The 26655-nt window shown below is 43.9% G+C and overlaps 1 protein-coding gene across 2 annotated transcripts in view; it reads right to left on the bottom strand.

Moving 5' to 3' along the window:
• CACNA1E (calcium voltage-gated channel subunit alpha1 E) overlaps positions 1 to 26655 on the bottom strand; it is a 1936751-nt gene that overhangs the window by 123193 nt on the left and 1786903 nt on the right. Inside the window, exons 36-39 of one of the 2 annotated variants that reach the window (XM_086955507.1) lie at positions 23335 to 23426; positions 22749 to 22914; positions 20346 to 20473; positions 9381 to 9477 (exon numbers count right to left, since the gene is read on the bottom strand). In XM_086955507.1, coding sequence (XP_086811633.1) covers positions 9381 to 9477; positions 20346 to 20473; positions 22749 to 22914; positions 23335 to 23426 — 483 coding nt within the window. The remainder of the gene's footprint in view (positions 1 to 9380; positions 9478 to 20345; positions 20474 to 22748; positions 22915 to 23334; positions 23427 to 26655) is intronic. The other variant, XM_086955515.1, reaches the window with a different exon arrangement.

The raw sequence follows: 26655 nt of genomic DNA, 5'->3' as shown, positions 1-26655 counted from the left end.
AACTAGCGCCTAAAAGATCCAAGGGCCAACCTCAGACACCTAGTCACCTAGCAAGACCGGGTCAAAGTTGAAAAATATGGCTCACTGCAATGGAGCATGGGTCGGATACAAAAAATGGATTGGGCCCGGCCAGCGCTTACCTAAGGACTTTGAAAATATTTTGAAGAACAAGTTCTGAGAAGGTAAAGTTCAGCATGGCAAGGCTGCAGGCACTTTTTGGGTAGTCGAAAATCTCCAGCGGGAAGAGTCAGGACGCTGTAGTCGATAAGAATTCCAGGAGGCCAGATACCCTTTTGGCGAAGGACCACTAAACAGGATTTACTGCTGTAGAGAAGAATGTGATACAAAAGGGGGTGGTGATGGACGGAGCATCGGAACCAATCAAATACTCACACCCAGTCAACAGATCTGGGTTTAATCCATCACCGTTCTTTAGCCCACTCTGCCACCCCAGTTCAGACATGGCCATATGCAAATCAGTCTGACCCTGTGCCTCATGGGAACAGTCCAGCCCGAACTGCCAAGTTGTGCCTTCCGTGGACCGGAAACAAGCTTCCGAGGACCGGTTTCTGGCTTTTCAGCCGTCTTCAGCCCGGCTTGCTTGAACCCAGTGGCAAAGTGAGCAAGGGACTCACGTCTGAGCATACCCTGCCAACTTATGGCGAACAAAGCGGTAAAAAAGGGGGTGGACCCCCTTTTGTGCGATCAAGATAAAAAGACAATGCACGTTTTGGATCCAGGTGGTGGAGTCTCTTCTCCTCCTTGGAGGGATGCGGGGGTGGATAATAGGTGGGCAAAGTGATAGATTGTCGCAAATGAAAAGGCAGGACGACCTTAGGAAGGAGTGAACATTTGGTCCAAAGCTCCACTTTATCTGGATGGACAGATATAAAAGGGGGCTTAGAAGACAAAGCCTGCAGCTACCTCACCCTGAGAGCTGAGGTGATGGCAGCAAGGAAGGCAGTTTTGAGAGTCAGCAACCTGAGAGGACAGTTATGAAGAGGTTTGAGGGAGCACACATAAGAAAAGTTAGCCATGGTGTGAGCACAGAATTGACCACTACCCCATGTGAAGGATGGCTGCAACTAGAAGATTGGTTTGAAGCTGACTCGTGTTCAAGGGCACAGGGCTTCTTACCTGGATATGAGATGGCCTTCTGGCATGTCTTTTGTAATATTCCTCCTGTCTCCATTAGCCATCAGGACGGGAGAACAGGAAATGGCCTACCATTATGTCCTTTGCAATATTCCTCTTGAGTCCATTAAGTCATTACATTCCCTGATTGTGTGCTGTTTGTAGCATGTTACACCTGTCCTATGATGATGGGGTCATAAGTATTATGCATGGCATCTTAAGAGGAAAAGGAGAAAGCTGCACACAATGGTAGTTCACTTTCATGCTGTCTGTTCTTTGCGAACATGATAACCTATTCTCTGAAGCTCTATCAGGGACTATACAGACGTGACCCAATCAGCACGCGGACTGGCTGTTTGCTGAATGTTGAACCTGTCTGCACTGCAGGGCACTGGGGATCACTCGCAGTGAATGCCCACTATGGCAAATGGCATTTTTGGTGCAGTGAAGAGGTTCAGAGCTTTCCTCTGCCAGTGCACCCACAGAGTCGCTTTCTGACCTTTTACAACTGAAGAAAATCACTCTCTTACAAGGTTCTCCAGAACTCTCAGTTGTCACCTGCCCTCTGTATCATCCATCTTACCCCATCTTACCCCTTATATTCAATTCTCAACAATATTCACATTGAGGATGCAGTCTTAGGCATATAATATCCAGGTTTACAATCTCCTGCAACATTTCGACAGTAGAGGAACACCAGGGAAAAATGGAATAAGGTGCAAACACGGAAATCTGCCACTTGCCTCCATTTAAACAGTTCCTAAACATTTAATTGGAGGTAAGACCCAACATTCTCGCTCTCTACACTCCAGTAATCTTCGTTTTTACCAGCAGTTTCACCTCAAAGGCCAAGAACGTCGGTGTTAACTTTGTAGTCTACATCACAAGAGTACCCACATAGGAAAAGTGGTTTGCAGTGCCTCTCATTAGCTAGCCAAACTAAGACCTATTCTGCCCCTGCTATCGCAGCACACACATTGTTAGTGGTTAGTGCCACTAAAGATGAGATTACCTGTATGTTGTCCTACCAGCCAGTTTGATTGCTGATATGTAGAGAGCAAAACCACTGCAGTCGAGCTGATCACCAGTATTGGCAGGGGGGAGTATGTGTAATAGATTTAAAGATCTCTGCACAGGCTCCCACTCCTTGGAAAAACATTTTTCCAAACAGGATGTTGGATTTGCAAATGTGTCAAAATTCTAGCAACTCAACATCTGCCCAACTAAATTTCAAATGCTAGGAAATGAGTATGCTCCACAGCCAACACAAAAACACACCCAAGTCAACAAAATATCTGAGGATGACAGAGGTTTTTCAGTCCAGGGCCCAGCTTTATTGAATCCTCCACAAGAGCACTGGAGACACTCGTCCAATCATTTTTTTTAAAACACTCATGTACTAAGCAACTGCAGTCAATTAATTCCACAGCCAAGAGACTGTTAGGTCTCCAAAGAGCGACTACAGGAGGAAGGTCCTTCTCCTACCTGGCTGCCAAGACCTGGAACTCCCTCCCGACCGACCTGCGCCTGACCCAAGACCACCTCTCCTTCAGGAAGAAGCTGAAGACCTGGCTGTTCGAGCAGTAGCGGCACCCCCCCCCCCCCCAGCGCCTTGAGACCCTACGGGTATGTAGCGCGCTTTACAAGTGTCATTGATTGATTGATAGGTGGTGCATGCTCTATAAATGAGATGATGATGATGATGATGATGATGATGAATGGTAGAATGCGCCTAGTCTGGATGTTGGAAGAGTCTGCCCAGCCATTTTGACTAAATGTGTTGCTGCTTCCCCCTCATTTTGAAGTCCAGGCCTAGTAACTCAAGACACTTCACTGCTGCACCCTGCACTGAGAAGGAGACAAAGGTCTGAAAGAGAGAGATGGAGAGAGAATGAAATAGAGAAAATGAGTGTGTATGTATTTATGGGGAGTGAGTAAGTGCAGGCCTAGACCAAAACTACAAAGTGCAAGGCACATCTGTGTGAAGCCTACATGGAGGTCATCTGAGGAAGTCATCAGCTGAGGAATCAGAATGCCCTTTCAGCTCAGATGATCAGAAATAGCTGAAACCACTTCCATATAACTACCTGGTCATGGGCATCCATAGCATTCTTAGATTGCACACATGGTCCCAATTTACCATCCCAACCTTCCCCTAACCATTTTTTTTCTTAACTCACAAGAGAGGTCATGAGGAAGGTGACTGTCCTAACCTGTTATTTTCGGCGATATTAGAACTTCATGGCAGAATTCTTGGGAGATGCATTTGTTGCATAAACTCTTCTGAATATAAATTAGCCTGCACCACAGCAAAAAATATAATGTTTTCAATCCTGCATCACAGAATCTGAAAGCTCCACCACAGAACTCTTCTGAGTTTACAAGAAGATGGTGTTACTAAATTCCTCAAACAACTCACTGCCTTCTTCAGCACGCCTTTGTGACTTTTCAGTAATGTCAATCAGTACCAAAATTGCTATCAGTAATCTTTTTTACTGACCACGCTAACATAACTTTCCCCCTTTCTGCACACCCTTCCACAAGTTTAACCCTGTAAATGAATCAAACATCAAAAAGGTTTTGATGGCCTTCTGAAAATCAACACTTTCATGGGCTATGTGCAGCACGAACGTTATACACCTAAGGATCAATGCTCTTATACATATTACAAACTTAATCAACTTTTCCTATCTCTAGAAACATTTCTCGTGCCCCAAAGCATGCTAAGAAGCCATCTGGTGGTCGGAAGATCTTTTCAATTATACACCCATATCAGGAAAGCACTCAAAACAAATGTTACCTGCCAAGTTTCAATCCACCTGGAGTCAAGTACCCTACTAAACATTTTCCAATTTGGCTTCTGACTTTGATGAGGAACGAAACAATGTTCCCAAATTTCAGAGAGAAATTCCTCATCTTCCATGACCAAGATAAGCCAGCCATGTACACAAGTTGTACAGTACTTCTCAGTTGGATTTGATACCATTCACCAACATACTTCCTGAAAGAGTGGCATCAGTTGAAACCATTAGTGGAACAGCACTATTATTGTTAACATTATTCCTCTTGAACTGTACTCAACAAGTCAAACTGGATCTGTTCCATTAAACATAATCTAATCTCAAATGACAAATACCTAAAGGATCAACACGTTGACTGACACTATTCAATGCCTCAATTATTCAGCTCACGCATTCTCCCAACCCACAAGCATTACTAAATGTATGCAGGTGTCATTAAGATTTGTTTGAAGATTGAAAAATCTTCCTACTTTGACAAACTGCCTATAAAAGGTTCAGCAGAGGATGCAAAAAAATATTCTAGCCAACAAAGGATAAAACGGAGCTAAAATATTGAAAAGCTTCAGAGAGGCCAATATTGTAGTCTTCCAGAACAGGACTAAGGACCTGGATTTTGTAGATCTTAGTAATAGTAATTTTCTTGCATAAGTCTGATTCACATATCCTATCTAAAAACAATAAGTTGATGATAAAGAGTGATATCTCTCATTAACATGGAAACTAATATTTTCCTCAGAATATTATTGTAACATTTGGTTACACAAGGAGGATCAAGTCTCTAGACTGTAGGTCAATGGTTTATTTTATTTCAATATGATCAGGAAGAAGGTACCCCTTATATACAGTCTTTTTGGTCTTTTCACAAGTGTTTGGTTAGGTTCAAAGAGAAAAGGTCTTTGAAAAATTAAAGAAGTCCGGCGTGAATTTTCGTATAATCACATGATTAAGGGGCTAAACCAAGCTTCATCAACAAAAGTTTGCTATTGCAAAAGAGGAAAGCTGACCCAGAGATTCCAGTTGAATACTGGAGTGAAGCAATGATATTTGCTGGTCCCTAGTAGTTATTCAATTTTCAATTCAACGATCTGCAGGGTGAGCTAAGAGATGTGACAAAGGATGTCCCCAACACACAATTTCAAATTCCCTGGCAATTCAGTTGTACAGGCAAGAAGTGGAAATGTCTTCCTGTTGATACTCAACAAAATTCAAATGTCCTTAAATAATTAAGGCATCATCATCTACACAGACAATGGATGCCTTCATCCTGAATCTGCACTTTGGATAGATATAAAAAGAGGCTAACTAATTCCTCAATGTTATCATTATACTGAACTTCCCTCTCTTAGAGGCTCCAGTTGTTAGTATTGCTGCCAATACAACTGGTGCATTCTCCCAATCAGAGGTAAGCAGCCAGGGCCGCTTTGAGGCCGGTTAACTAAGAATCCAAAACCTCCAAACTGATTGGAATTTCCCCTCATAGTCCAGTGAGGGAGTTATCATCTTCCTTTGTGTTTTCAGAGAAATTACTGTGACTGGAAGACAAGCATTCACTAGGAGACCTCAAGCACTTCCTTTTCTAAGCATTAGTCCTGTGAAAGTCAGGAATGATCTATTCCTCACTCTCAGGAACCGTTGCTCCCTGGGAGCAAACGTACCTGAGACGTTGATTTCTTTTCTCTCGGGGGCTGAGCATTGCAGCTAGTATTAAAATGCATTACATCTGGAAGGATCACCTTTCCGCCTACCATGCTCAATCCCTAGGATCCACGTACAACAGTCACGGTGGTCAGCCTTTAACATCACATTCTTGCATTTACTGAACTGTGGAAACCTGAAGGCCTTTTATTATAATGCGAGGGAAAAATAAATTAAAAAAGCAAGAAAAGCAAAAAAAAAAAAAAAAGTATGTGCAACATTGAACATGGTTTCCAACATAATCTAGAGTCTTGACGTTGGTGCACACAAAAGGAAATTGAACGGTTAGAGAAAGCCAGCACCAGTTATGTCAGAGCTTTCCAAACTGTGTGTCCCGACACAGTACTGTGTCGCCTGCAAAGGGTGGGTGTGTCGCGGGATGACACTGGTATTAATGGCACTTTGCACATAACTGCTGCTAATTAAGAGGCATTCCTTTGAAAGAGTGTCAGCAAACACTGCTGCAGCAGCGCAGACTGCCTGACACTCTGCTCTATGGGGGCCAAGTAATTCACAACAAAGCAGTGAATGGTATTTTAAAGACCTGCGAAGTACTGGGGTGCGGCTGTGTGTGTCCAGGAAGCTGTCTCTGCCCAGGCTGAAACACAAGCGGGGTGAGGGGACAGAGGGAGACAGAGGGGGAGAGGGAGGTTGACAGAGGGACGGAGACAGAGGGAGACAGGGAGAGAGACAGAGGGCGACAGAGAGAGAGGGAGACAGAGAGAGAGGGAGACAGAGGGTGACAGAAAGAGAGAGAGAGGGAGACAGAGAGAGAGGGAGATAGAGGGAGGAAGACCGAGACAGAGGGAGACATAGAGAGGGAGACATAGAGAGGGAGACAGACAGAGGGAAACAGGCAGAGGGAAACAGGCAGAGGGAAAGAGAGAGGGAGACAGACATGGGGAGAGAGAGGGAGACAGACAGAGGGAGACAGAGGGAGAGAGAGAGAGGGAGAGAGACAGAGGGAGGGAGACAGAAAGGGAGGGAGACAGAAAGGGAGGGAGACAGAGAGGGGGAGAGCTAGGGATACAGAGGGACGGAGACAGAGGGCGACAGAGAGAGGGAGACAGACAGAGGGAGACATAGAGAGGGAGACAGACAGAGGGAGAGAGAGAGGGAGACAGACAGAGGGAGCGAGAGAGGGAGACAGACAGAGGGAGAGAGAGGGAGACAGGCAGAGGGAGAGAGAGAGGGAGACAGAGGAGCGGAGACAGAGGGACAGAGACAAAGGGACGGAGACAGAGGGACAGAGACAGAGGGCGACAGACAGAGGGCAACAGACAGAGGGCGACAGACAGAGGGCGACAGACAGAGGGAGGAGGGGGACAGACAGAGGGAGGAGGGCGACAGACAGAGGGAGGAGTGCGACAGAGGGAGGAGGGCGACAGAGGGATGGAGACAGATGGAGGGAGACTGATGGAGAGAGACAAGAGGGAGAGAGACAAGAGGGAGACAAGAGGAAGGGAGACAGAGAGAGGGAGGGAGACAGAGAGAGGGAGGGAGACAGAGAGAGGAAGACAGAGAGAGAGAGGGAAACAGAGTGAGTGAGAAAGAGGGAGACAGAGAGAGAGGGAGAGAGAGAGAGAGAGAGAGCGAGAGAGGAAGTGAGCCTGAGAGACAGAGCGAGGTAGGGAGACTGGGAGACACACCGAGATAGAGACAGGGACAGATCGAGATAGAGACAGGGACAGACAGAGACAGGAACAGACAGAGGCAGAGACAGACAGACAGAGAGGGAGACAGGGACAGACAGACAGATAGAGGCAGAGAAGGGGACAGACAGAGGCAGAGACTGAGACAAAGAAGCAGAGAGGGAGATGGAGAGGGAGACAGAGGGAGAGAGAGGGAGACAGAGTGTGACTGATGGAGACAGAGAGAGAGGGAGACAGAGGGAGAGAGGGAGACAGAGTGAGAGAGGAAGGGAGACAGAGAGAAGTGGGGAGACAGAGAGAGACCGAGATAGAGACATGGACAGACTGAGATAGAGATAGAGACAGGGACAGCCGAGGTAGAGACTGATAGACAGCGAGGGAGACAGGGACAGACAGACAGATAGAGGCAGAGGGAGGGAGACAGAGGGAGGGAGACAGAGGGTGGGATACAGATGGAGGGAGACAGAGGGAGGGAGACAGAGGGACGGAGACAGAGGGACAGAAGCAGAGAGAGACAGTTAGAGAGGGAAACAGACAGAGTTAGTGACAACCCTCCCGAACCCCCTTAGGTGGTTTGGGCTCGCTCGCTACGATCGCTCGCTACACTGCCTTACTGTGTCCCAAAATGATGCATCTTCAAAAAGTGTGTCACCAACATGAAAAGTTTGAAAAGCTGTGAGTTATGTACTAAGATGTCCCCACAATCAGCTGGAGTCACACAAGGCCCTGAAATGTAGGTGTGGACACCCTGTCATAATCACTGTTAAAAAGAATTGTTGCAGTCAAAAATAAAGAATCTGGAGAGCGAAATCTATCTGTGAAGCGTTAGGGATCTTGAGCAAGAAGTTTTTGGTAGATAGGGACAGATGCACCGAGTGGATCAATCATGTGGTCATAATTGAGTCGCAATCACATCTGTGACGAAGCCTGCAACAAAGAGCAGCAAAAAAAGAAGCAGGTTCTAAAGTTTCCTTTGGACTGTACCAATACCATTGAAGATGGCATAATGGATGCGTCTAACTTTGAGCAGTATTCGCAAGAACGAATTAAAGTAAATGGGAAAGCTGGTTATGTCGGTGGTGGTATGATGAACATAGATAGAAGCAATAGTAAAATAACTGTAACTTCAGAAGTCCCTTTTCTGAGAGGTATCTGAAGTACCTAACTAAGAAGTATCGAAGAAAAATAATCTGCGGGATTAGTTGCGTATTATTGCAAATATATATTAATTTCCTTAAGTAAAATCGGGGAAAAGATCAATCATGTGGAATAATGTCTCTTGGTATCTCCTGTTTATTCATATGCGCCAGAACTTTCCTGTGCACAGACATACTTTGCCTTTACATGCAACACCAGCCCTGTGCACATCAAGCACTCCCATATACTTGCATGTTATCTCTCTTTCATTCATGTTCTACACGCACAGTTCTTCTCTCCCAACCCTGTTGTACACTCACTCTTCCACGTTTCCTCTGCTAATATTTACTAATATTTTGCTTCTCGTCTTTCCTCCTTTTTCCCATAAACAGTATCTATCCTACAACATTTTTCTCTACAGTATTCCTACTACAGTTATTTTTCTGGAAAATAAATATACGTCCATCTCTCTTCTATTTCCTATTCCTAGGCCTGATTGAGTTACCCAGCTATCTATATTTTCCTTCTGTCAGTTTCTTACCTGGGCTCAGTTACAAGCACTGAATTATCATCACATACTAGCAAACTGAACCCATCATGTCGATTTAGAAAAAAATCTCCTGTTGGGAATTTCCATCCGTGTGCATGGACACTAATACTGCACTTTTCACATTTCCTCTGGAATGCATGTGCAGGAACCTATCTGGCATATAAAAACGCAAGCATACTCTCTAAGCTTCTCCTGCATGGAGACCAATGAATTACTGCCTGGGCTCGGCCACACTTCTCTATCCCTCTTACAGCTGCCTGCAGTGGGAGTGAGCTGTTTCTTTAAACTCGCAGAAAAGCAACGTGAGTTTCCCCTTGGCAAGGGGCAGCTGCAGAGCAAAGGCAGGGCAGAGGAGGGGGTTAATGCTGCGTCCCCGCTGGTGGGTCGTGACTGGTGGACCAGGTGCCAAACCTTGCACGCCACCCTGTAGGGGCAGTTCTCTCCCAGGCCCAGTGGAGGAGATATCACTCGTACTACTGTGTACATCTCTTTATAGGACATCCTGCCGCTGGAAAAGAAGCACAGGTGAGTTAATCAGGACACTTGGAGAAAGGATTGGAGGGAAAGGAAGATGGCGGGGAATGAGGAAGGCAAGCGGGCACAGAATCAATGCCTGCTTGAATTCCTTTAGCTACATTTACCACCCTGAATGATTGGTCAGACTTGCAGGAGCACATAAGCAGAGCCGGACTGGCCATAGCGGTCACTGGGTGTGTCCCCGGTAGGCTGCTAGGGTGGGGGCCAGTTTTGGGCCCCTGGGGGCCGTTTTTGTTACCGGGGGTCGGCAATATCGGCCCATTGTAACAAAATCGGCCCTTGCAAACTGCTTGGCTGCAGTCCCCCTCACCCCAGGGGGGCCTACTGAGCAGTTTGCCAGGGCCGTCTTCTGTTCCCAGTCCGGCCCTGCACATAATCCATAGATAGTAAACTACAATCAATGGAAATAGATCACGTGACAGACAGGGGGTGTGTCCTGCATCCCACTATTGGGGGGTAGACCGGTCTTAAGAGAGCTAGGGTACCATTGCAGTTGCTTGGCGGCTGACTCTGGAGCACAGGGCTCATGGTTCGATCCCCAGTGCCTATTGCCCAGAGCACAATGTGGCTCTGGGCAATAGCTTGCTTAATCTCCCCAGCGGCCCCCAGCGCCTTGAGACCCTTAGGGGTGATTAATTCGTGCTTTATAAATACCTGGTTACAAATACAGGTTTAAGACAAATTGTGAGAGATGTATTGCGCTGGATGCAATCTCTTTGTAAAACCAATAGGTATTATTTGCTAGGGTAGTTAGTGAACTCGACTACAACTCTAAAAGAGGTGCTTAAAGAGACACCTGCTAAGGAGATTGGGATGTCGTTAATTAGAGAGACCTCCAGTGTTTCATAAGATTTTGCTAAAATGCTTTTGTTGACCTGTATCTGTAGTTTTTAGAGGGACCTTTTCAGTCATGGTGGAGTGGTGCGATGAACATATTCTGTGATATACTGTTGTGGATACACGGTGATATTCTTGGATGTGAAAATGATGGTGAGTGTGATCTTCAGCCATGTACGACAAGTGGATGGGTATAGAACTCTAGGCTTTGACATGCAAATACTTGGACATATGAGGGATACTTAGAGAGACAGGGGGAGGGAGGACATAGGAGCTGTACAGAAATAAGTGCATGACATCTGTTGGACTATGTTAAGATGGCTATACAAATCTGTCTCCTGGATGGTGCATGAAGTGGTGAGAGATAACTTAGACCGCACAGAGAATAGATAGATTCAGGCGCCTCATGTTCCTAGTAAGCAGGTCCAGGGGAAACCCATACACAAAATTGATCCCTTACACTTATGCTCAACCTTGATAGACTCCCGTCCTCCCCCTGCTACCAGCTTGGAGGGAGCAGCGAAACATTTTGAGAGCTGGGTTTCACAGGCAGTGGAGCAGCTAGCTTCGTCCGGTTCTGCAAAGCGGCTTAGAATCTCTCCATCCAAACCCTGGTTTCCAAAGGAGCATAAAGACCAAAAAAGACATTGCAAAAAACTAGAACGGAATTGGAGAGTGGCCTGTTGCCCTCTTGCTAAAATAGCACTTAGAAAAGCCCAGAAAGGTTATTACGATTACATAAACCCAGCCAAAAGTCAGCATTATGCAGACCGCATAGCCCAGACCCGTAATAACGCCAAGGACATTTTTTCCATTGTGCAAAGTTTTGTGACCCCTAGGGCAGAGGAGATATCAATACCTCCATTGGCCATCTGGTGTGAGAAACTTTTGAGTCTCTTCATTGATAAAATCCAGGCGATACAAGCCAGTTTTGATGTCTCCAACTCTGAACAGGACCTGCTTATCCCGCTGAATATGGCCAGCCCTATCCATGATGTTTCTAATTCATCCTTCTCCCTGTCTGAATGAATTTTCTGCTGTTGCTCACCAAGACTCACTGACTATTTTGAAATAACTGAAATCTGGCTCATCAACAGACCCCTGTCATGCCCGCTTGCTGGCCGCTGTGGCAGAAGCTGTTAATCCAGAAGTTAATTCACTCATCAATTTGTCCTTCCAATATGCCACAGTTTTGCCCGAATGGAAGCAGGCCAAACTTCTCCCTCTGCTTAATAAACCTTCTCTCGACCCGGCCAACCCTGCCAACTATTGCCCCATTTCCCTCCTTCCTGTGGTACCCAAGGTATGCGAAAAGGCGGCCTTTAAGCAGCTGGCCAATTTTGTAGAGGCTTCAGGATCGTTACATCCTGCTCAGTCAGGGTTTAGAGCTACTTACAGCACAGAGACGCTGCTGGTGGAAATATCTGAAGCCATTAGAGAATGTTTGAAGGGGGGCGGGAGTGCGGCTCTGATTTTTTTGGACCTCTCTGCCGCCTTTGACACGGTGCCACACTCACTGTTACTAGCACGCCTCGCGAACATTAGTGTAATTGGCCCAGTGTGGGACTGGGTGAAAGCATTTTTGGCAGACAGATCACAGCAAGTGTGGCTACCTCCTTTTTCATCAACCTCACAAAAGCTGACTACTGGAGTACCTCAGGGTTCTACCTTGAGCTCCCTCCTTTTTAATGTATATGTCACCCCTCTGGTCTATCTGGCTGAGGAGCCTGGAGCAAAAATCATCGCCTATCCAGATGATACCCAGCTCCTCTTCACTTGGAAGGACTCAGATATCTCCCCAACGAATGCAAAAAACTGTCTAACAGCCGTTTTCAAATGGCTTGCAGCCGCCCAGTTAAAGTGCAATGAAGACAAGTCCGAAATCCTTTTATTCAGATCCTTTCCCCCACAGTTCAGGGAAGCCCTTTGGCTACCAGAATATCCCCTCCCCAGTTCCATGTACAGGCAGTCAAGAACTTGGGCGTTTGGTTCGAGGAAAATCTCAGGTTCTCTACACAAGTAAAGAAACTGGCCGGCCAATGCTTTGGCACACTGAAGTCTCTTAGGAAGTTTCTTCCTCTATTACCCAGGTCTGATAAGGAGGTGGTCACACGTGCTCTGATCCTTTGCCGCCTTGACTATGCCAATGCACTTTATATTGGACTACCAGGATACCAGCTCAAGAAACTCCAGGTAATACAGAACGTTGAGGCCAGAGCTCTGATGGGTATACCGGGCAGGTCCAGTGTAAAACATCATTTGTGGCTTCCAGTGCCCCAAAGAGTCAAATTTAAGGCTCTCACAATGGCCCATTCAGCCCTTTATGGATTAGGTCCCCTCTATCTGAGGAAACGGTTTAGTTTTTATACTCCACAAAGGCATCTGCGTTCCGCTTCAAAGTGCCTAGCTTCGATCCCTCACTTTCGGCGGGTAAGATTTGGATGTAGCTCTCTATCCTTCAAAGCAGGCCGAAGCTTGGAATTCTCTCCCTCTTGAAATGCGCAGCATTCACGAACCCTGCATGTTAAAGAAAAGACTAAAGACCCTGCTGTTTACTTAATTGGTAATCTCCCTCAGTTCCTTACTGTTTTCAATATTGGCTTTTCACGCCGTGACACTCATGAGTAGCCGCACGCGCTATAAATCACTATTACCCTAACATAACATAACATAGACAAAATTGTGGTTCTTTAACAGAGGCTAAAGATATGCTGTGCTATTTATGGAGTGCTTAAAAGTCAAAGTATCCCTCCCGTCAGACCTAGCTGTTGGTTTAGTAGTGCTTTGTGAGCATATGGCAGATGTCCAGGACACGCACACCATAAGCCAATACAGTGGTAGTGACGTTGGCCCTGGTGAAATGGTCTCTCAGACAGAAACTGCTTCTTTGCTGGAGGATAGCAGATGTTAATGCAAAGGAATATCTACCTCAACTAGGTCTTCTTAGCACAGTCTTCCTTTCCTTTGCTCCAGAGAACCCCACAAAAAGTTGATTGTTCACTCAACGTTCCTTTTTATAATCTATGTAAAAACTTAAAGCCCTTAAGGGGTCTAAAGTGATGTATCCTCTCCTCCCCTTTCAAGGGCTGAGGGGGAGAAAAGAACTCTGGTACACTGAATAATTGACCAACGAGGAAGGGAGTCACACTTTTTGTTAAGAAGGCGGTCTGAGTCTTCAGCACCAATGTGTCTTGGAAAAACTTGTTGTAGGGTGTTTGCACTTGTAGCACCTGCAGTTCACTCATGCATCAAGCTGGCAATTGAAATGAGGAAATCAGTCTTCAAGGTAAAGAGACGCAGAGAGCTATGCATAGGCTCAAAAGGTTTATACCTGAGGAATGTTAATACCTAGTTAATGTCCCACAGCAGCATCAGCAATAGTTTGGGTGGGAATATGAGTGTCAAACCCTTAATATACCTCATCTCAACAGATTATTTTGAAAATGACGGTTGAGCTGGCAAACATAGAGAGGCAAAAAGGGCAAACAAATAACCTTATACAGTGCCTACTGAAAGGCCTTGCTGGACGAAAGAAACATCCAACAAAAGGACATCCAACAGCTGTATTTGTAAGGGTTTGGTGTCTCGAAAACCACACTAGGTTACAAACTTGTCCCCCGTGCCTAGCATAGACTGAGTTCAAGGAAGGGTGTCTGGAGGCGAGAATGACCTCTGCAACATCAGCCCTCATTTTCACGCATGGAGGTTTAGGTTGCACAAATTAGAACAGAGACTCTGCCCTGCAGCTGGGACAGGAGGTGCACCCAAAGTGGTAGCTTGATTGGAGGACAAAGGCTCATGCTCAGGAGTACAGCCCTGGGTACCACACTCTCCTGGCCCAATCTAGAGCCACCAGGATGTCTATGCCTGGTCGTTCTTGATCTTCTACAGAACTCGGGACAGCAGACGGCATAGGGCAGTCCCATGTTCCACTCTAGTTGGAAGGCATCTCCAAGTGAGTGTCCTTATGAAACTCCAGCATGCAATTTCTCGAGGGTAGTGAAAAGAGATAGTCAGGGTTCCTTTCTCTAGTGGAAGACACCCTGTGCCACCTAGGGATGCAGACACTCATTGTTATCTGCCAGTTATCTGCTCAGTTTGTCTGCTATAGCGTCCCAGGGCCCTGTTAGGTGGTTGGTGACTAGAAAGATACCATGAAGCTCTAGCTTCCTCCAGAGACAAAGCTTTCTGGCACAGGACCCAGGACCTCATTCTGCCCTGAGAGTGGCCAGCCACAGGACAGAGTGCAACCAGTCAGCCACCATTGCAGATCTTGAGCAGTCTCTTCCAAAACAAAGATGACTTTTGAAAGATGGGCTTGATGCTGAGCCCCCTGGAATTCCTTTTTCTTGTAGACCTCACATGTGCCATGTGGGGTAGTTGACAAGAAGGATGCATTAAGCAAAGAGGCCAAGAAGCCTCAGAGCCACTCTCATCTGCATCCAGGTTAAAACATCAGGCTCATAACCTAAATGTCCTGGACTCATTGCTGGGGGGAAAGCCCTGAACTCCATTGTGTCCGGGATTGCTTCATTGAAAGGAAGCCTTTGGAGGGAATCAGGTGAGACTCTGGTTCATTTGTGTTGAGATATGGTGGTAATGTTCTAAGGTGAGAAATTTGAGGTTACAAGTTTCCATAAGAATTGCTAGGCTACATATGGTAGGGCAGGGAGAAATGTTTGACTGGTTTGATTGTAAGAAGGGAGAGTAAATAAAGAAATCTGCTGGGCTATGAAAGGGTCAAGCAAACGTAAGATCTTCTGGGCTCCACAAAGGGCACTCAATGAAAAACTGCTCAATGTATATGGCGTATTTTCAGAGAGATATGCAGGACTTTCTCAAATGGTTAAAAAGAATTGGTTGGACGTATGGTAGTGAACATAATAAGATCTGAGGAGCTGTACATGGAGTGATATGAAACATATGATGGACTTTATGAGAGGCAATTAGAACTGCTGGACTGTGAGAGAGGTGGTTAAAGAAATATGCTAGTCCCTGAACATGGGGCCCGATTCACAAAACTAACTTAAGACAAAATCCTAAACTTACTACCATTTTGGTATTCACAGAAGGCACTTACTCATTTTGGTATTCACAGAAGGTACTTACTCATTTTGGTATTCACAGAAGGTACTTACTCATCAATGAGTAAGTGCCTTCTGTGAATACCAAAATGGTAGTAAGCTTAGGATTTTGTCTTAAGTTAGTTCTGTGAATCGGGCCCAGAATATTTACGAATGAACATTGTGGTAGAGGAGATGTTAATGGTGAAACATACCTGCCTTAATAAAGGGTAGTAGAAAGATATTTTAAACTTCATTGGGGAACTCGGTTGTACTACTTGAAGAATGTTTAGAAAAAGATTTACTGGCCTGTTTAAAGGGTAGTTATAATGAGATTATCAGGTGGGTTCATACTTTGTGCGTAGAGAGCGATGCTAGACTGTAGATAGGCTAGTTAGAGATATCTGTTGTGCTCAATTATAATTTGCTCGACAAATCTGCTGGGCTATATAAATGAGAGTACGAAAGACATTGGATTATATAATTGCCATTTCGATAGTACTGCGTAGATGTTGGTGTGGTTGGAGAAAAATATATAGGGCTCTAAATAGAACATGTATATCAGAGTTGTCCATCTTGGTTCAGGAGCAACATTTTCAGGAAATCCACTTAAAATATATTTAGATAAACTGACACTGAATTAAAGACATTATATGGCCAGATCCTATCCAAAATATTGGGCCCAACAAGACCTAAAATGGACACTTCTGTTATAGAGAGATCTGATTGACTTAATTACTTAGTTGCATGAAAAGTTCTTCGACAGAGATATGCTCTGGCTCTATGAGGAATAGTTAGAAAGTTCTGCTAACCTCAATGGACGGTGGTTAGACTAGTGTGCTTGACTGAATGCCATATTTACATTTTTTAGTTTTGTTTAGCATGAACAAAGCTAAATAAGACCTGAAAAAGTAAGTATAATTTACCATTACAGTGAGATAAATATTAGTTGAAGCTTACACACTGACGTGGTGACTGCTGAGAAAACCAAAATAGTTGAAAGTTGCTGATAGCAGAAATCTGTTGACCAGTCCCAGGAAGCAGCACTGTGTCAAAATTGCCCATAACCTGAAAAAATGTCATCTAAATAAACTGCGATGATGCCAAGTTACAAAAATCAAGTCTTTAATGCTTGATCAGCAAATTCACATTATATTGTGTTTGATGGTTGAAACATAGTTTGTTGCAGTACATCTAGTAATCAGAACATATGTCTTCAGGACAATCCAATATTGAAGGCTGTGCAAATCCCAGTGCTTTTCCGGTCAGGACAACCCTTCATCAGGTACAACTACAGTAAAGAAAATCACGAACATAAACCATTGCACTTGAGTGGATATGCATATATTGTACTTCATGCAAAAACCATATGCTCAAAGCTAGAGAAATTTGTGTATAAGTGGAGAGCTTGAAACCATGTAAAAAAAAAGCGTGTGAATTAAGAAAATCTGAGCTGATATGTAACAGTTTGGAAATCTGTCATATTTTAAACAAGCATTTACAAAGTCAATCGGTCAGGCCTTTCATATAGCTGCAGTAACTCAAGTAATTACTAGACGTCCCTTTTGAGTCAGAAGAAACAGTGTGAAGTCTTAACTGAGACTACGGTCCTTCAGGCCCCCCATTGAAATTCAGAAGTTACCTGAGCTAACTGTAACTCACGCCCCCGCAATGCACTGCTTATGACCTCACATATTACATCGCTCATGACATGGTCAGTGACATCACTGACAACATCACTGATGACATCTTAAATGACATCACTGATTACATCACTGATTACATCATCCACAGAACTACTCACACACCCACTCACACCTCATACAACCTCTCATACGCCCACTCACACACCCACACAACCACTTACATACCCATTCACAGACCAATAAAAATACTTACACTTCAACTCTCTTATCCATAGAGCAACTCACACACCAACTCACTCACTCATAGAGCCTGATCATACAACCAGTCACCCACCAATACAGCTACTCACACAGCTACTTCCTCACCCACACATCTACTGACATGCCCATTTATTCAACTATACACCCACTCACTCATACAGCCTCTCACCAGAGCTACTCACTCACCCAAACAACCACTCACACACTTGCTCCCACTCCCACACAACCACTTACAAACCCATTCACACATCCATACAATCACTTTCACTGCCACTCACTCGCCCATACAGCCAATCCCACAGACGCTCACTCTTTCATGCAGCCACTCACAGACCAACTCACTTAACCAAACACTCACCCACCCACACAGCCACTGACACACCCACTCACCAATGCAGCCACTCACACAGCCACTAAGTAACCCATTCAGCTACTCACACACCCACGTATACACCCATACAGCCACTCACACACCTGTACAGTCACCCAGATACCCACTCACACACGGATACACACAGTCACACAGCGACTCACATAAACTATGTTAAAAAAAAATCACGCATTAATAGTACACAAGTACACAGAGTAGGCTAATTTAACTTTTGGGGTACCTTAGTAAATATGTTTAACACACAAAATGTATAGAAACCATCACTGGATAATGTCATCAGTGATGTAATTTGAGATGTCATCAGTGATGTCACTGACCCTGTGATGAGTGATGTAATATGTGATGTCGTAAGCAGTGCATTGAGGAGGGTGAGTTATAGTTAGCTCCGGTAACTATAACTGCTAAATTTTGCAGGTTTTGTATGAGTGAAATCTGAGCCTCGCTATAACGTCCCTGTAACATTTGTTTTTTCAGTGAACACACACACACATATACATATATTTTTTTTTCTAAAACCTGCAATTCCTGAAGTTGTCATTAGATGTCCCTTTCAAGTCAAATGCAAATGCCCTGATAATCTTTTCTGACGGTGCAGTTGTTACTAGGTGTCCGTCAAAAGTCAAATGCAAAAGCATTGAAATTCTTTGATGAAGGTGCAGGTGTCCCTCAAAAGTGAAATGCAAAAGAACTCAGGGGCATATTATCAAGACAGGCGATAAAATTATCGCCGCTTTAGCGGCAGAAAACTGCCTCTAAAATGTCAATAATAGGCTTGATAATATGCTCTATGGTATTCCAATTGAAGCTCAGGTTAGATGACCTTCACATCTAACATGGGCTTCAATTGGCCGTTTTAGCAGCAGTTTTCTGCTGCTAAAGCGGCGATAATTTTATCGCCTGTCTTGATAATATGCCCCTGAAAGTCTTACATAAAGCTGTGGTTCAACCAGTGGTTACTAGATGTCCATCAAATGCCGAATGCGAAAGCATTGAAAATCTTACATGAAGCTGCAGTTCCACTTGTAATTACCGGATGTCTAGCTCAAGTCAGATGCAACTGCTTTAAATGACCTGCACCAAGCTGAGGGAATGTGGCTTTCATATCAAAATTTGCATACAAATGTTATATTTTAATCAGTTGTGCTTGTTTTCGATATGATTAATTATTTGCCATAGCAAGTTCTTAATTTTGAGTCAAAATGACAGATTTCAATACATTTTTTATTTTTTTACACAAGGTATTTAGTAAACACCTTTGTTTCCGGGTTCCCTGCTGGTGTTGACTAGCGGGTCTGCAATCAGCAAACTCAAAGAGAGCAAACAACATAATGGGAGTTTGCTGATCAAGCTGAAACATTTGATCTTTTTGAATTTGGCATCCTCCCAGTTTAATTTCCTTTCTTTTCAGCTTAAGGACAGTTTTGACACAGTGCTTCATGGGAATCGTAAGCAGATTTCTGCTATCAGTCATTCTGAAGTATTAGTCTGTGTTCGCTGGAAAGAGAACACAGCACGTACTCTAAAATGAATGAAATTTGGCTCACAATGAGCCCTACAATTGAGTGCATTTCTTGGACTTGGCGTGGAAAACCAGAATAGTGGTGCCATTGTTGATGTGGCAGTCTGACTCGCACTACTAGGTGAAACTTCAATAAGTGGGCTTTAGTTCTTTCGGTGTATTTGTGGCAAACTGGAGAATACTTTCAAGTAAAGTCAAGATTGTCATTGTATATATAGTAATGGTAGAAACACACATTCATGTCTTTGGTGATCAGGTACGACTAAAGACAACCAGACCACCAATGGTAACCAAATAAGATGTTCCGTTTTGCCTGGAAAGTCTTTAAGGTACATCCTCCTTCTTGTGGTAATCACTATGGCTGTTTTAAGTGGTGAACTGCCAATCGGATAGACAGCGTGGCTTCTCGGTACAAGATTTTATAGTTGTCTTTCAATCGTATAGGAGAATGAACCGAAATGCTGTAGTTATTCTGTATCTCTTTGACTGCTCTCAGTAGGTGAACCTGGCACATGACTAATTGCATACTGTGTTGTTGTGGCTTTCTGGGTAGCCACTTGCTTGGGAAGTTATTTCCTTCCTCCGTTAGTGTATTTAAGTAAGTTGCTTTGACTAAAAGGCTATTTGACATACAGTGTCACCTTGAGTGTCAGTTTTAGTTCCCACCTGTGATGCCCTTGCTGATTAATTGATTAATTTATATATATATATATTTTTTTTTAAGGGTGGAACGAGTTGGCTTCCCGTCATATACGATGTTGGACTAAAGAAATAAATATGTTTATTTTATATTTATTTTTTATACAATATGATGCCTTGAGAATGGTGTTTTTGAGAGGCAGACACCTGGTGCGCCTGATCTTCTGGAGGGAGATGGCTGTTGAAGGACTCGTCATATATATACACACAGGATGAATGTCCTGTGTGTACAATACCTATTATTGGGTTGCATGCCCAAGATGTAGAGCGAAAGCCCAAATGTTTTCAACGCTCCAGGTAAATGAAGCTGGGCCCTACTCATTTTCCCATCCCCCATCACCCAGGGTGTGGTCCCCTCAAATTTCCAGACAGGGTGCTGGTACTGTACATAATATTGTGACTGGAGGTGGGGATCACACTTACCATGCAGCTCGGTCATATTCGGCCCAAATTCGGACAAACTCGTCCAAGTGATGAGGTCCCAAAATGGAGGAATCCCGCGTCAGGTACTCAAAGTTATCCATAATGACAGCAACGAAGAGGTTCAGCATCTGGGAGGGAAAAATTCATGAATTGTGAGAGAAAGAGAGAATGAAAGCGAAACTCAAAGGAGAGAGAAGTAACAAAGAGAAAGCAACAGGGGTGGAGGGTAGCAAAGAAAGAGAATGTGGATGAAAAAGGTGATATGCAAGAGAGAAAGAATGGGAAAGAGGGAGCAGCATAGGGAAGGAAAGTGAGCAACAAAGAGGAAAGCAAAAAGTCAAATAGAAAGTGACATGGAGAGCATGGGAAATAACGAAAATGTGTTAGATAAAAATAGTGGAAGCAGAGAAGTTCGAGATAAAAATTTAAATGAAAGGGCAAGGCATAGGGAAATCATTGGGAGCAAAAATCGGAATAAACAAGAGGAAATATGAGAAAGCAGAAAAAAAGAGGACAAGGGGGATGCAAAAGTAAAGTGAAGAGTGAAACAAAAAGAAAGATGGGACAGGAGAAGAGAAGAAGAGGGGATGAAAAAGCCATATTATGAAAGATAGAGTGATACTAATGAAGTGATTGCAAGAGGTTAGAAGGTGTAAAGAACATATCAGAGGTAATCAAGTGCAAAGAAAGGGAATCATGAAAAGGGAGGGGGTGGGTGAAGAGATATTGAGAAAGAGGTAGAGGGGGAGTGAAAATAAGATTTTGACATAAAAAAGCGAAAGAAAGAGAAGTGAGTGCCATTGAGAAAAAGCAATGGAGAAACAGAAGAACAATAAAACATATTGATGCATAGATAATTTTACTCTCAATATGTTAACACTCAGAAGCACACACACACACACAGTTACCCTTTACCTTTCAGCCTAGTCAGAATTGCACCCCTACCTATGAAAGTTCCCCCTTTTCTACAGACTATAGTTTGAATCAAACCATCCAATCGACATATCCCAACATGTCTGGTAGCATTCCTAAAAGTCTTTATTAACACCTGTGGTCTATATATAAAGGTGATGATGATAGACTCCACATCCATCTGCATCTTCTATTGAGAACATAAATAAGCCTGATCAATACAAAATGTCAGTAGTTCAAAGAATCCAATCCAGTTATGACCCAATTACAAATCTTTCTTTTCCAAGAGCACAACATATTTCAAAAGTAGTGTTGAGGCCCAAAACCACTTTCAGGTTATACCAGGGACCACCACAGTCTTCATAAGGGAAGAGCTCCTATCCTTACCTGATGAAAGAAAGACATTTAACCTAATCCCCCATATGCTATTTGCAGTTTAAGACACAGAAATGGAGTGGAGGGACAGTCTTGACTCTCAAGTTATTTCTTACTTTTCTAGACCATTCAACAGACTACAACTTCTACACAATTGCCAACAGCTAATATCATTTTGTGCTGGTCCCCTAGGGTACATTGTTTACTCCATTGCTTTTCAGTATCTTTATGAACCTTTGGCATGAGTTGACAGTGCAATACCCACTCTTGTATTCTAATCCCCCTGAACCTAGAAACACCAGTGAGAGCCTCAGGCATATCCACTTTGTGGTATAAGAGAACGGAGCAAAGCCAGAAGTTCAGATGTTGAGCAGTACACGCAGGAATGATATTCTTTTCATTCAGTAACTCGCTCATGGGTCCAACCACATCATCTTCTTTGAAAGGATTGAAACTAGGCATTTACTCAGTCTAGCTTAGATTACTGCAACTTCAAACATGAGGAATAACCAAAACTAACATTAAAAGATTCAGACTCAAGTGGCGAAACTGTGTTAAGGTAAGTATCTCTGACCTTATCACACTTGCTATGAGGGTGCTAGATTAGCAGAAGGGAGTATTGAGTTAAATAACCTCTACACCATATATAAAGCCCACGGGGGCATAGGACATGTAAAGCTGCAGATGCTGGCCCCACAGCACCCAGGCATGGAAAACAAAAATTAAGGACCCCCCAAGCCAACACTCAAGAGGACAAGCACAGAGGAGCAACATCACCCTATCCCTAACACAGACTGACGAAGCCCTCAGAAGAACATCAGTACTGTCTGTGGGAATCCTCTTTTCTGACATTATCACGTAATGAGGAATTCCTTTCCCAAGACATTTGTATCTCCAAGATGCTAGTAAGCTGTAGTGAGGAGCATTAACCCAAATTGAGTAATCAAACCAGCCTGAGAAAAGCACAATGACAAAAGCCCTTCAGCTTACACTAAAACAGTTCCTATTCTTGACACTACACACAGAATGTGACAGTTCCTCTCCTCCTTACACTTCCCAGTGAGATCAAGTAAAGTTTATCACTCCAGAAGGTGGCGACTGCATTCCAGAACTCACCAGAAAGGAGCAGAAGAAGATGAAGGACACAAAATAGACATAGGCAAGATCTGTTCCGCAGCGGTCATTGGAAGCCGGCCCAGGAGGTGTAGTTGTGTCTGGCTCACAGCCCTTGTCACCTAGACATGAGAGCATGATCTCCTGCCAGGCCTCACCTGTGGCACTCCTGTGGAGGGATGCATAACAGGTAAGCACAACACACACCATTCCCACAAATAGCACAACAAACACATTTCCCCCTAATCAGAAAGTCAGCATGAGATGCATATATAAAGATTACCATAGACAGTAGAGCAAGTATGCAATATATAATGTATGCAATGACGTTTATTCATATGTATTTGATTTAAGAGAAGGCATTTAACCAAAACCAGGAAGCAAAGGATTAGATTCATGCAGTGAGGTAAAATACCATTGATTTCAGCACAGTTGCTTCCCTGTGCAAAGTCACAAGCAATTTTTGGGGCACTGAATAGTACTTTTCTTATGTCGATTCCACTGTACTGTAGGAATAATATGAAATAAGACCTATGCACTGTAGTAATGAATGTGTGAATGTGCGTTTATTAGTACAGATGCACTAAACCTGAAAAGAAGCATAAGGGAGCTGAGGAAGGTGCGGAAATTGTTGTGACGGTTGATGTGGCTGTTCTCGTCCAGTTTTATGTTTCCAAAAACCTAAAAGAAGAAAAATGATTTGGTAAGTATTAGGTCTATTCACCACTGATATTTTCAAGAAATTCAATCACGATAAACAATATTATGAGCATCAAGCCCATCTCCAACAGCATCGATAGTAATTGCAGAATCCCCAAAACTACTATTAGGGGCTGCATCATCTATGATAATACCATTAGTCTTAAAAGGATCCCCAGTGCAACGAAAGAAAGCAACAGCGCCCACAACACCACCATTAACAGCACCAGGAACAATTACAGTCATGGCGATCCCAGTACTTATGGGGCCAGATGTACAAAGCATTTTGAATCTGGCCATTTGCAACTGGAACATTTTTTAAAATGTACAAAATGCAGAAACTTTCATTTTTCCATACAGCTACGTTAACAAAAAAAAGAGATTGCTTTATCAAAATGGAATCGTAGAGCTTAGCGGGGTCACCCTCCCTGTGATGGCTGCAATTCCAAATTGGTTGCATATTGCAACCCACCATAATACGCATGAGGTAGGTCTATTTGCGACCCATATGAATCACTAATAAATATCAAAACCATGTCATACATTAGGAATATCGATTTCCTAATTGCAAATTAGAGAGAAATGTAATTAGGAAATCAGTATTCCTAATATTAGTACATCTCGCCCTTAGTTCTCATTCTCCATGGTTGCAAATGTCTGCGCCGCCGACAGAACCAGAAAAAAAGTCTTCAAAAGAACAGACTTCTGGGGAGGTGATCAGATCAAAGGATGAGGTTACTATCATGGTTCATCTTAAACTGGTCAATGACCTAGAAAGTTGCAAATTCCTACAGGCGTACTGCCTTAGTTAATTTGGATACCAAATTGTTTGCCAGATTCCTCGTTGCAAGACTGGACCATATTTGGGGGGGCCAAACAAGATGGGGTTTGTGCATGAATGCCGAGAATATAAAAACACACGACAGATTGAGGACTTGCTTTAGCAAATGAAGAAAATGGTTGGTCAGCATCTGATCAGACAAACTGGCACTATCAACATAGATTGCTGGTGAAAGTATCCCTAGGAATAAACGCGCAAATGGAAAAGGCCAATTACACAGTACCAAGAGCTAGGGTTCTGATGAATGGAGTCCCTTTGAGAGGCATTTTAGCAGCAAACATGGCAGGGTGTCCATTGTCCCACCTCCTCTTTGCTATATCAATAGAAACATTGGAATTAGGATTCAGTAAAATGAAGGCTAGTGGTGATAGCTCAGAGAGTTGAAGCCTATAAGGGGAGTTTATTTGCTGGTGATGTACTGACCTATCTCTCCTGGCCTTATTATTGGAACTTTATATCTATTGCAAAGTTTCAGGATTTGAAATAAACAGGGAAATCTCGATTTATTTGGGTATAACACTGATTTGGTCTGTGAAAACTTTGTAAAGACTGAATTATCTGCACTGCATCCAAGGGATAGAAATGGACTTGGGCAAATGGAAAGGACTATACATTGCATGGCTCTGGAGTGTACCTGTGCTGAAATTGGCTGTGCTCCTGGGACTCCTTTATTTCTTCCAAATATTACTGAGAACCCTACAAATGGCATTGACAAACATTATCTATGGCATGGGGAGGCATATCCAATGCCTTCTTAAGGTTTCTCAGTTTCTTTACTGTTACCATGCCGGGCCCACTGAGACTATTGGTCCCACTGCAATCACGCATGTGCCATCTGACATGGTTAGCAAGCAAGATCAAGAATGCTGAGAAGTCTCAGAGCCATCCTCACTGAGACCCAGGCCAGAGGTTGAAACATCAGGATCATAGGTAGACTGTTCTGCACTTATTGGTCTGGAGGAAAAGCACATTATATCCAGGGTGGCTCAGATGAAGGTAAGCCTCTGTTAAGGAGTTATGTGTGACTTTGGCAGGTAGTTTGAACACTTCTTCTGGAGGTGGTCCACAACTGAATTTAGCAAGCCCTAATCAACCAGCCAGTCGTGGAGGTAGGGGAAGACTGGTGCCCCGCCTTCAGCAGATGGGCAGCAACCCCTGTCATCACCTTCGTGAACACCTGAGTAACACTGGTGTGTCCTAAAGGGAGCACAGCAAACTGAAAGTGCATGTTGAACCCCAGGTAGTGCATGTAGGCCTGCAGGACAGGGATGTGAACATTTGCATCCTACAGGTCCAACACTACCATCCAGTCTCTGGGATCCAGGGCCCAAAGAACCTGGGTCAGGGTGAACATCTTGAATTTTTCTTTGCAGAGGATGGCATGGTTACTGCAAACACTTATAGCCATTGTTAGACGTGGCATCTTTTGGCATGGTTTTCCCCAACGTTTTGCTTTCTGATCTCATTTTTGCTAACTTTTAGGACTCTGAGAGCTTTACCACTGCTGACCAGTGCTAAAGTGCATGTGATGACAACTGGTTGACCCACGATTGGCATATTTAGTTTACTTATAAGTCCCTAGTAAAGTGCACTCCCTGTTCCCAGGGCCTACAAATCAAATGCCACTAGTGGGTCTGCAGCTCTGGCTGTGCCTCCCGCCTAAGTAGGCCTTTAACCATGCCTCAGGCCTGCCACTGCAGAGCCTGTGTGTGCAGTTTCAAACTGCCCCTTTGACCTGGCAAGTTCACCTATGTAATAGTCCCAAACCGTCCCTTTTATTACATATAGGTCACCCCTAGTGTAAGCCCTGGACAGCCCATAGGCAGGGAGCAATGTACTTAAAAGGTAGGACATGTACTTTGAAGATTAACATGTCCTGGTAGTGACATGCTCTTAAATTCGTATTTCACCACTGCAAGGCCAATCTCTCAAATGGTAACATTGGAGATGCCTTATAACCTTTTACAAGTATAACTTACTATTGAGAAAAGATAGGAAAAGTAAGTTTGGTGTTTCTGTACTCACAATTCAAACACACCTTGTTTAGTGAAGTTGGTTTTTAAATTGCAGGTCTGAAAATGAAACTTTTATAAAGATCACGTTTTCTTACTTAAACTCTTTAGTGCCTTCTGCCTGTCCCTAGAATACAATTCTGGGCAACAGCTGGTTTCCTGCATTCCGTCTAGACAGACATGCACAAAGGAAGAATAGGCATGCCTGAGTGGTCATCTGCATGTTGATGGGTATGAATGAATGAATAGCAGATTTCTAAAGCGCAAACATAGCCCAAGGGCATCAAGGCTCTGAATACAGACCAGAAAACAAGCAAACAAAAATCCCCTCAGACCAGCTTCACAGGGAACAGCCAAG

This window comes from Lissotriton vulgaris, chromosome 1_1 (genome assembly GCF_964263255.1).
Source record: "Lissotriton vulgaris chromosome 1_1, aLisVul1.2, whole genome shotgun sequence".
Classification (NCBI taxonomy): Eukaryota; Metazoa; Chordata; class Amphibia; order Caudata; family Salamandridae; genus Lissotriton; species Lissotriton vulgaris.
The sequence above is the reverse complement of the archived record's forward strand: the minus strand, read 5'-3'. Positions and strand labels throughout refer to the sequence as shown.